At 40.7% G+C, this 12171-nt stretch overlaps 2 protein-coding genes across 2 annotated transcripts in view; both read right to left on the bottom strand.

The window, feature by feature from the left end:
* Positions 1-4412, bottom strand: part of htr7c (5-hydroxytryptamine (serotonin) receptor 7c) — a 97013-nt gene extending 92601 nt beyond the window's left edge. The window contains exon 1 of the mRNA XM_061907131.1: positions 2261-4412. Within this exon, the coding sequence (XP_061763115.1) occupies positions 2261-2721 (461 nt within the window). The 5' untranslated portion in view covers positions 2722-4412. The remainder of the gene's footprint in view (positions 1-2260) is intronic.
* The window catches only part of LOC133556840 (cytoplasmic tRNA 2-thiolation protein 1), a 627421-nt gene that overhangs the window by 377592 nt on the left and 237658 nt on the right, over positions 1-12171 (bottom strand). The window lies entirely within an intron of this gene.

Below are 12171 nucleotides of genomic sequence, written 5' to 3' on the forward strand. Positions count from 1 at the left end.
TTCAGCCTCTTCGGGAATTGCGGGCTTTCCCTTGACAAATTCCCAAAATTTCCATATTTCCCAGAATTCCAGGTTTTCAGGGACAGTTTTTCCATTCAAAATGAATTGGCCTTTTTTCAAACTTTCACCATTTTCACATTTTTCGACCGATTCAAACAATTCCAGCTTCAACACATTTCACCATTCTGGTAATTAAAACTACTTTTTTTTCCAAGTTGAAAAATATTCCAGGATTTTCCAGAATTCCTGGTTATCCAAAACCCTATTTCCACCCTTCTTTTCTGGCGACTACTCCTCCCACATTTTTTCAACCCACTTCGACCATTCCACTGTTAAAACACAGTTTTTTTTAACTGGAAAAATGCAATTGTTTCCCAAAATTCCAGGAATTCCGCACTACCATTTCTTAATTCAACATGTTAGTACTTCAACATTTTTCGACCGATTTGAAAAATTCCAACAGAAACCATTTCAACTCATTCAGACTATTAAAGTTTTACACCATTTTCAAAATAATCCAGATTTTCCCAAAATTCCCTAATACCATTTACTACTTCAATATTTCTTTACCGATTTAAACAATTCCAACACCAACCAATTCAGCTCATTCAGGACATAACGCTCCTAGTCATTTTCCCAAAAATCCTGCTTTTCCCCAAAATTCTCAAATTTCCTGGAAGTTCCAAATGAAATGAATGGGACATTTTTCCAACCAATTCAAACCATTCCAACATCAACAAATTCCGCTCATCCTGGACATTCAAACTACTAAACCAAGTTCCAAACCAACTTTTGGTTTTCCTGGAAATTCCAACTCTTCAACATTCCAACTATGTTCTGTCAACATTTCATTTCAACTTCAGCATTGGAACATTCCTTCAGTAATTGCCTCTTCTAGTATTAAACTTCTTCTTCTTCTTCTTCTCCAGATTTTGCCGCCTTCTACCTTTCACATTTTTCATCTGATTCAAACCATTCCAACTTCAAACTCTTCAGCCTCTTTGGGTATTGCGGGCTTTCCCTTGACAAATTCCCCAAATTTCCATATTTCCCAGAATCCAGGTTTTCCGGGACATTTTTTCCATTCAAAATGAATTGACCTTTTTTCAAACTTTCACCATTTCCACATTTTTCAACCGATTCAAACAATTCCACCTTCAACACATTTCACCATTCTGGTAATTAAAACTACTTTTTTTTCCAAGTTTAAAAATATTCCAAGATTTTCCAGAATTCCTGGTTATCCAAAACCCTATTTCCACCCTTCTTTTCTGGCGACTACTCCTCCCACATTTTTCAACCCACTTCGACCGTTCCACTGTTAAAACACAGTTTTTTTAACTGGAAAAATGCAATTGTTTCCCGAAATTCCAGGAATTCCACAATACCATTTCTTAATTCAACATGTTACTACTTCAACATTTTTCGACCGATTTGAAAAATTTCAACACAAACCATTTCAACTCATTCAGACTATTAAAGTTTTATACCATTTTCAAAATAATCCAGATTTTCCCAAAATTCCTTAATACCATTTACTACTTCAATATTTCTTTACCGATTTAAACCATTCCAACACCAACCAATTCAGCTCATTCAGGACATAACGCTCCTAGTCATTTTCCCAAATCTTGCTTTTCCCAAAATTCTCTAATTTCCTGGAAGTTCCAAATGAAGTGAATGGGACATTTTTCCAACCAATTCAAACCATTCCAACATCAACAAATTCCGCTCATCCTGGACATTCAAACTACTAACCCAAGTTCCAAACCAACTTTTGGCTTTCCTGGAAATTCAAACTCTTCAACATTCCAACTATGTTCTGTCAACATTTCATTTCAACTTCAGCATTGGAACATTCCTTCAGTAATTGCCTCTTCTAGTATTAAACTTCTTCTTCTTCTTCTCCAGATTTTGCCGCCTTCTACCTTTCACATTTTTCATCCGATTCAAACCATTCCAACTTCAAACTGTTCAGCCTCTTCGGGAATTGCGGGCTTTCCCTTGACAAATTCCCCAAATTTCCATATTTCCCAGAATTCCAGGTTTTCCGGGACATTTTTTCCATTCAAAATGAATTGACCTTTTTTTCAAACTTTCACCATTTCCACATTTTTCAACCAATTCAAAAAATTCCACCTTCAACAAATTTCACCATTCTGGTAATTAAAACTACTTTTTTCCCAAGTTGAAAAATATTTCAGGTGAGGTGAGGTCTGTGCCGCCCAGGTCTGCATGCAGGTGAGCTTCCAGGACGTACCTGTCCACGCTGATGACGCACAGGGTCATGATGGAGGCGGTGCAGCACATGACATCCATGCCGATGAAGATGTTGCAGAAGACTTCCCCAAAAAGCCACTTCCCGCCGGTGAGGTCGGTGACGATGACAAAGGGCATGACCACGATGGCCACGGACAGGTCTGCCACGGCCAAGGAGACCAGCAGGTAGTTGGAAGGCTGCCGTAGTTTCTTCACCACGCACACGGCGATCACCACCAGCGTGTTGCCCATCACGGTGACCGCGGTGATGATGGCCAGCATCACCCCGATGATGACCTTCTCCGGACGGCCGTAATCCTGCAGCTGCTCCGCGCACGTCTGGTTGGTCCACATGGCGGTGGGAGCGACGGTGGCCGGCACGTCGTGAAGAAGCCGCAAAGTGCCATTGAGAACTTGGGGGAGGTCCTCCTTCCTCAGCTCGATGGCGGAAGTGTTGAACATCACGACGACGTCGACCCGGAGGAAGGAGCGGGGACGCCTCGCCGGCGCACGCCAAGGCGCATATTTGGATGCGTGACGGCCGCTCTCCGCTGCGCTAATGGCCGCTTTCACCTCCTGCCGGGAACATGGTCCATGGGGCGGGAGGTGCTTTCAAGATGCTGCGTGTGGCGGGAAATGCTTCAAAGATGCTCCGTGTGGCGGGAAGTGCTTCAAAGATGCTCCGTGTGGCGGGAAGTGCTTCAAAGATGCTCCGTGTGGCGGGAAGTGCTTAAAAGATGGTCCATGTGTGTTAAAGATGGTCCATATGGCGGGAACTGGTTTAATTAAAGACAGTCCATGTGTTAAAGATGCTCCGTTTGGCGGGAAGTGGTTTAAAGATGCTCCGTTTGGCGGGAAGTAGTTTAAAGACAGTCCATGTGTTAAAGATGGTCCATGTGGCGGGAACTGGTTTAATTAAAGACAGTCCATGCTTTAAAGATGCTCCGTGTGGCGGGAAGTGCTTTAAAGATGGTCCATGTGTTAAAGATGGTCCATGTGGCGGGAAGTGATTTAATTAAAGACAGTCCATGTGTTAAAGATGGTCCATGTGTGTTAAAGATGGTCCATATATTAAAGATGGTCCATGTGTTAAAGATAGTCCATGTGTGTTAAAGATAGTCCATGTGTGTTAAAGATGGTCCATGTGGCGGGAAGTGGTTTAATTAAAGACAGTCCATGTGTGTTAAAGATGGTCCATATATTAAAGATGGTCCATGTGTTAAAGATAGTCCATGTGTTAAAGATGGTCCATGTGGCGGGAAGTGGTTTAAAAATGCTCCGTGTGGCGGGAAGTGCTTTAAAGATGGTCCATGTGTGTTAAAGATGGTCCATGTGGCGGGAAGTGGTTTAATTAAAGACAGTCCATGTGTTAAAGATGGTTCATGTGTGTTAAAGATGGTTCATATATTAAAGATGGTCCATGTGTTAAAGATAGTCCATGTGTGTTAAAGATGGTCCATGTGGCGGGAAGTAGTTTAATTAAAGACAGTCCATGTGTTAAAGATGGTCCATGTGTTAAAGATGGTCCATGTGTTAAAGATGGTCCATGTGTTAAAGATGGTCCATGTGTTAAAGATAGTCCATGTGTTAAAGATAGTCCAACTGTTAAAGATAGTCCATGTGTTAAAGATGGTCCATGTGTGTTAAAGATGGTCCATGAAGCGGGAGGACGAGTCCTTCTTCCGTGAGATGTCTTCAAGTCCAAAGCAATGCAATGAAATCATCACTTAGATTGTCTCAATGACACAACCAAAAATGCACCTCTCTCTCCTCCCTCCCTCTCTCTCTCTCTCTCTCTCTCTCTGTCTTCCCTCTCTCTCTCTCTCTCTCTCTCTCTTTCTGTCCATTCAATTCAATGGTGCTTTATAGACGTGGGAAACATATGTTTACATTTCCAGAGCCAGGATTAAAACACAATCAAAACAATTCAACTGTATCAAACTTAATTAAAACTTAACAAACTAGAGAATTGTGCAATGCCTTCCAACATATGTACACATGATGAAAGTAATGATGTCCATACAGTACAAATAGTGCAGGACTACTCACGTGGTTGATAGTCTTTATGGTGGATGTCCTTTTCTTGTCCCAACAGCTGACAAATGTTGCTGCTGTGTTTGCACATTGCTTGACTTCCCCCAGCTCACTTTCCACCTCACCTTTTGCACATTGAATGCTTCTCTTTATTTCTCTCTCTTCCTCTTGCGCTCTTGCTCTCTCTCTCTCTCTCTTCATTGCCACGTACCTTTCAAAAAATAAGTTTATTCAAGTGATGAAAAGTAAGACAATATTAAGTTAACTTTACCCTTATGAATTGATGAAAGAATGTATTCTTTATTACTGAAAAGTATGTTGTCTTACTGTTACCAGACACTTGCACAAACATTTGGAGAGGGGTTGGGTCAGGGGTCCACAAATTTATTGACTCGGGGGCCGAGCTGTATACATATGCATAAATATTTACATATCAGTGGTGTGGCGTCAGGGCCAGCAAGGCCTTCTCTGCAGGCCTAACATAACCAGAAATCATCATAATTAAAGATCAAATTATTCTTTTATTTCATTTCCCTAAATATCTAAAAGTATTCATATTCACTTCATGTCATATTATGTTTTTTTTACTTTTACTTTGTATCCAATCAGAATTCAGCTAGCTTATGTTTCTGCCCCGGGCCTTCAGACTCAACAATGCGGGCGTCTGTGCACTGTAAGTGAACAGGCACATACAGTTGATAGACAGTTGTGATAGCCAATCAGATCAGTAGTTGTTGTCAGTAAGGCCTCATGTTGAACGTGACATTTACGCGTCCTGTGATTGGATACTCACTGGTTTGAGCCGCGGGCGGTGCTATGCAGATTAGCAGAGCCACACACCAGCCGGTACCGTTACCCAATCAGATCAAAAGTTGTTGACACTAGCATAAATAGGTAGCCTGATGTTAACAAGACTGTGATTAGATACTCACTTATCACTCCAAAGTGAGTATCCAATTACAAGTTGCAATTTACTGAAGCAGGAAGTGTTGCTCCATATAAGAGAAATCACCAACAGTCACTTTTTTAACCCACAAAGGAGAACAAAACGTTGACTAGGTGGCAGATATATATTTGCAAGGCCATTTTCAAGAAGGATATTTAAAGGCCTACTGAAATGAGATGTTCTTATTCAAACGGGGATAGCAGGTCCATTCTATGTGTCATACTTGATCATTTCGCGATATTTCCATATTTTTGCCGAAAGAACATCCACGATAAAGTTTGCAACTTTTGGTCGCTAATAAAAAAGCCTTGCCTGTACCGGAAGTAGCAGACGATGTGCGCGTGACGTCACGGGTTGTAGGGCTCCTCACATCTGAACATTGTTTACAATCATGGGCACCGGCAGCGAGACCGATTCGGACCAAGAAAGCGACGATTTCCCCCATTAATTTGAGCGAGGATGAAAGATTCGTGGATGAGGAAAGTGAGAGTGAAGGACTAGGAAAAACAAAACAAAAAAGAACAAACGGCAATGCGATTCAGATGTTATTAGACACATTTACTAGGATCATTCTGGAAAATCCCTTATCTGCTTATTGTGTTACTAGTGTTTTAGTGAGATTATATGGTTGTACCTGTACAACCTGAAAGTCGGAGGGGTGTGGCCACAGGTGTGGTGACCACCAGTGTCTCCGAAAGAAGCCACGTGTCTCGGCCGGGCTGAGATTTGTTTGTATTTTCCCTCCTACACGGTGGAAGCATCCGACGGTCGCGGGCGGCCGGTGGGAGGAGGCAAGAGAGTCCGCAGCTGCCTCTGTGACAGGTGCAGGAGGAACGACGCAAGCTCTCCGCTCATGTTTACGGTAAGAGCCGATTTATTACCACCATTTTCTCACCGAAACCTGCCGGTTGACATGTGGTAGGGAACCATGTTTGCTTGACCGCTCTGTTCCATAGTAAAGCTTCACCGTCATCTTTCGGGAATGTAAACAAGGAAACACCGGCTGTTTGTGTTGCTAAAGGCGGGCGCAATACGCCTCTTCCCACCTACAGCATTCTTCTTTGATGTCTCCATTATTCATTGAATAAATTGCAAAAGATTCAGCAACACAGATGTCCATAATACAGTGGAATTATGCGATGAAAAGAGACGACTTGTGCTGGAACAAAATGTCCGCTACAATGCGTGACGTCACACGCACGCGTCATCATACCGCGAGGTTTTAGCTTGATATTAAAATTGCAATTTAGTAAACTAAACCAGCTGTATTGGCATGTGTTGCACTGTTAAGATTTCATCATTGATATATAAACGATCAGATATCGCCTTGTCTCTGCTTTGTCTGCGTCACGGCACTCGATGTTCGACCTTGGCAGTCAGCAGGCCGGGTCTGGACACAAACACTGATACGAGACAACTCGCAATCCAAGATTGCAAGTTGTCCCTTTGCACGGATAGAAAAGTACAACTTCAGCACAATTGATAATAACCATAGCAACGGCCTTTAAGCATGAGAGTTGTGTGATAATTTATACATAATTATTCTAACAGCCTGCCGTTCTCTGCATTATCGGGGTCACTCTGCCAGCAAGGCTCAAACGTGACATATAGCCCAAGTATTTCTGTATCTACATGCCTGCGGTTGGAAACATTATTAGCACTCAACTGATGACACATGCTAAAGCCAGGGGACATGAAGGCCATATGGAAATGCTCGTCAGGAATTTGACTGCTTGCATCATCATTATTATCCAGGCAGAAACAGTCGTCTGCCCTCTCAGCTCCGGGGAAAGTTTTCCCCACAATTCCCTACTGCTTGTCCTCCACCTAAGAATGCAGGCCACCACATCATCGGCTTGCCGACTCCTAATTATCCACTGTGCCGTCTGACGGGCAGATCTGTAATGAGTGTCACATCAAATGAATGCCACCTTCTCCCTGCTGTCAAGAAAATGTGATCCATTTCCACCAGAGCTCTTACTAATATGTGTATATGAGGGAAGATGGCTTGGATTTCCACAGTAAAAAGACTGCCAGTGTTCAAGCAGACAACCATTAAGTATGTCAGAGCTTTGGATGATCTCAATGAAAGGGCTTGGAATAATTACAATACTCAGACGACAGGACTTTACCTTCACGGACCAAAGGATGGAGTCGGTGGATATTCTGTCATTGCTGCAAGTCTGTGCCAAAATACTGGTTGATACACGAAAAAAGGAACATCGTCAACGTGTTGGGCTTTGCACCCTAAAAAATGCATCGTATTTTTGTGTCAGTAAGTAAAAAAAACGTTTTTTATTCAATTATTGATGATGACTTGTTTTTATTTCCAATATAATGTCTGTGAGTGTGTTCTCTTGCGTGTGTTTGTGTGTTATGTGGTCTGTAACGTGTATATCAGGGGTCCAGAGACGCATGTGGCCTTTTAGCACCATCCTTGTGGCTCCCTGGGGGGTTTTCAAAAATGTATAAAAATAGAAAAGAGATGCGCGGGGGGGATATTTTTGTTTTATTAGGGTTTCTGTAGGAGGACAACATGACACAAACCTCCCTAATTATTAGAAATCCCAGTGTTTGTATCAAACATGATTCTCTGATGAGAGTATTTGGCAAGCACCGTTTTGTCCAACTAATTTTGGCTGTCCTTCAATCAATCAATGTTTATTTATATAGCCCTAAATCACAAATGTCTCAAAGGACTGCACAAATCATTACGACTACAACATCCTCGGAAGAACCCACAAAAGGGCAAGGAAAACTCACACCCAGTGGGCAGGGAGAATTCACATCCAGTGGGACGCCAGTGACAATGCTGACTATGAGAAACCTTGGAGAGGACCTCAGATGTGGGCAACCCCCCCGCCCCCTCTAGGGGACCGAAAGCAATGGATGTCGAGCAGGTCTAACATGATACTGTGAAAGTTCAATCCATAGTGGCTCCAACACAGCCGCGAGAGTTCAGTTCAAAGCGGATCCAAGACAGCAGCGAGAGTCCCGTCCACAGTAAACCATCTCAAGCGGAGGCGGATCAGCAGCGTAGAGATGTCCCCAACCGATACACAGGCGAGCGGTCCATCCTGGGTCTCGACTCTGGACAGCCAGTACTTCATCCATGGTCATCGGACCGGACCCCCTCCACAAGGGAGGGGGGGACATCGGAGAAAAAGAAAAGAAGCGGCAGATCAACTGGTCTAGAAAGGAGGTCTATTTAAAGGCTAGAGTATACAGATGAGTTTTAAGGTGAGACTTAAATGAACTTGAACTCACCGTAGTTTGTTAACGTGTCTAACTTTATTCAATGATGCCAGAGAAAGACATATTTTATGCCACTCATTCCCTGTCTCTTTTTGTCCACCAAACCTTTTATACTGTGTGCGAATGCTCAAAAGTGAGCTTTGTTGGTGTTATTGAATTGTGTGGAGTGCTTATAAAGCATATTTGGTCATTGTATGACTGCAAGTTAAATGATGCTAGCATGCTATTTAGGCTAGCTGTATGTACATATTACATCTGTATGCCTCATTTGTAGCTATATTTGAATATTATTTAATATCCTTTACTTTTATCTTCTGTGTATATAATTTTGTTTTGCATGTCTCATGACACATTATCTGTATGTAATATTGGGTGCATTTCAGATAGTTCTTTGTGTGCCATGTTGTTCCAGACCACAGCAAACATTACCTAGCTTGCCAAAGATTGTAATAAATCTATTAAAAGAAAACAGCCTTAACTTGGACACAAACATCTATACCTTTGGTCATTTCCAGGAGTTATCTCACCTTCTGAGTAGCCTCTGATTTACTAATGGTCTCCAATGTTGTAAAAATGTGTAGAATAAATATATAAAAATTCAACATTTCTGTCAATGAAGATTTGCTTCGGCCTGCGACACAGTCATTTTGATAGTAGGCTATTATAGCTAGCATAGACACTTTCGTCATGTGTTGCCTTCATTATATACGGCTTTTCATTTTCTGTGGCCCCAAACGTATTTGTTTTTTGTACTTTTGGTCCCAAGTGGCTCTTTCTGCGTTTTGGGTTGCCGACCCCTAGTGTAAATGTTAATGTGAGTTTAGTTCAGTTCTGATTTTGTGGAACATGCATATGATACAATGTAATGTGTCACACAGTTGATGTAGTTTCATTACAGCACATCCGAAAAGGAGTAGGAAGAAGCTGAGTTGATCTAATCCTACGCCTTTTCATACCATAGCCATTTTATCACATTTCCTTGTTCTCTGTAACAGAACAGTGAACAAATGATGAATAAATAATATACCATAGTTGTCACGTAAAGGTGGTGACGAACCCCAACATGCAGAGACGGCAGACCAGGTGCAAGGAAACATGATTTCATGTTCAAAATTAAGGAAAAAAAACAAACTGGAAACAGGAAACAGCTAACAGGACACAGCATACAGCTTACAGCTACAATACTCCAGTGCTGACCGGAGGGAGAGGCAGGTTTAAATAGTGGCCTGATTGGCAATGGCCACCAGGTGTGCCAGACTGCCAATCAGGGACAGGTGAGGGAAACAAGACTCAGGGAGACGTGCAGGTAAAGGAACCAAAATAAGAGCGCTGACAGGAAATAAAAACAAACACAAAGGAAACACCAAAACATGACTAAACAGTGACAATCCTGACAATAGTAAGCAAACAAATATTAAATACATAAATAATCTTTGTCTCAATAAAAAAAAAATGGTTGAAGAGGGTGCCTTCCGCCCGATTGTAGCTGAGATAGGCGCCAGCGCCCCCGCGACCCCGAAAGGGAATAAGCGGTAGGAAATGGATGGATGGATGGATAAATAAATAAATAAATGAATGGGTTGTACTTGTATAGCGCTTTTCTACCTTCAAGGTACTCAAAGCGCTTTGACATTACTTCCACATTTACACATTCACACGCTGACGGAGGGAGCTGCCATGCAAGGCGCCAACCAGCACCCCTTGCTCAGGACACAACGGACGTGACCAAGTTGGTACTAGGTGGGATTTGAACCAGGGACCCTCGGGTTGCGCACGGCCACTCTCCCACTGCGCCACGCCAAATGTGATTTTTTTTTGTGTTTAATAAATGTGTACATTCAAAAAAAAAAAAAGCTTTTCACAGAGTCATGATGGGGTATTGTCTGTAGAATTTTGAGGAAAAAATGTATTTAATACATTTTGGAATAAGGCTGTAACATAACACAATTTGGAAAAGGTTAGGCGCTGTGAATACTCTCTGGATGCACTGTAAGTTTGAGGCCAAAGTTACACATAAATTAAAAAGTTACAGGCATTTTTATTATATGGGCTTGGTGGAGGTCTATACTTTCCGAGTGCTTTTGTAGTTTATTCAGGAAGTTAATTTGAGTTTGTAATGGTCGTATAAAAAAATCAATCAATCAAAAAATAACCTGTATAGATGTTGAAAATATCCTGCTGGAAATGTAATAATAATCATAACAATGATAACTGTATCAACAATTTTTTTGTGACGGGTGCCCTTTTCTTCCTGGTTTGAGCCCCTGGCCTTCAAAATGTCTGTGCACGTGCCTGGTATTAAAATATAGTTATACTGGATGGTTGAAGATGTTGATCATACAGTAATTCTTGTTCTGTGTACTTGTAGTTTGAACAGACTCTTAAAGTGAATCATTTTGCTACTTTGTTGGATTTCTTTGCTTAATCCATGCCATCATTTATTCCACATACTGATATTCTAAAGTTCTTAAGTGTTGTACGAGCATAAAAAAGTTTTAAATTATATTTCCCTAAAAGGTTATATTCCTCCTCTTTTGCTGAGAAGAATTGTTGTATATTCTTGGCTTATAGTTTGCTTTTACATCATTTTAGATGTTTGCAAATGCACCAACTTGTTGAATTTTAATAATTGTGATTTAATAAACAAAGTGTTTGGTATGTTCTCTTTATCCAACATTATGTATTATCCTAATTGATCTTTTTTGTAACACAGTTAGTGAATAAAGTGCACATTTGTAGTTATTTCCCATATTTTTACACAATAGCTCAGATATGTAACACTAGTGAGCAGTAGAGAATATGAAGTGATTTTTGGTCCAGAACATGTTTTGCTTTATTCATTATTGACGTGTTTCTCGCTACTTTATGTTGTTTATTTTTTACAAGAGATTTCCAAGTAATTTCTATCATCTATTATTACACCCAAAAATGTGTTTTCTTTTTCTTTTTCTAAGTGCATCAAACGTCTCAGTCTTTGTTTTTTGTTTTTCTATTGTACATCAAGTGAGGTTTCCTGGTAAAACATTACCAGCAAATTTATAAAAACTTGTTTGTCATGTTTTCTGAGATTGAAGAGCATAGAAGAAAATGTCATTTCCAACATCAGTATTCAAGGACAACTTTAAAACAAATGTGTATATCTTGGTGGGGGCTTGACTATGACATTTTCTTTACAATGAGATGAAAAATTGTAGAAATTTATTCCAATTGAAAAAGTATTTAAAGACAGAACTATAAGATTGTATGGACAGCAGTAAGTGTCTACATTTTGCTTTATATTTATTAATTTGCTTATTTTTTGTCTGGTTTTGTATTTAGTTGTATCATGCCGTGAGGTGTATATTACTTGTTTATGTTCGGTTTGTACTTGATGAAGTTTTGCACTTGTTTTTTGTTTTTTTCATTATGTTTGGATGTATTTGTCTGGTTTGTTTGCTTGTGACTACTTATTATGTTGAAGGGGGCAGATAATATAAGATGTTCTTCATCCTGCTCTTCATCCTGTTCCTTCTCAAGAATAGGTGAGTAAATATGTGTTTAGTTGCTAAAGTTTAATTGTCTGTTGATCAAAAATGCATATCTATGAAGGAGATAAATAAAAAAAATGAATGAAAATGAAATGCAGTTACTTCTAAGCGCCAGTAGGTGGCAACACATCCAAAGCCAAGGTGTGCATG

This window comes from Nerophis ophidion, linkage group LG07, assembly GCF_033978795.1.
Source record: "Nerophis ophidion isolate RoL-2023_Sa linkage group LG07, RoL_Noph_v1.0, whole genome shotgun sequence".
In the NCBI taxonomy this organism is placed as follows: Eukaryota; Metazoa; Chordata; class Actinopteri; order Syngnathiformes; family Syngnathidae; genus Nerophis; species Nerophis ophidion.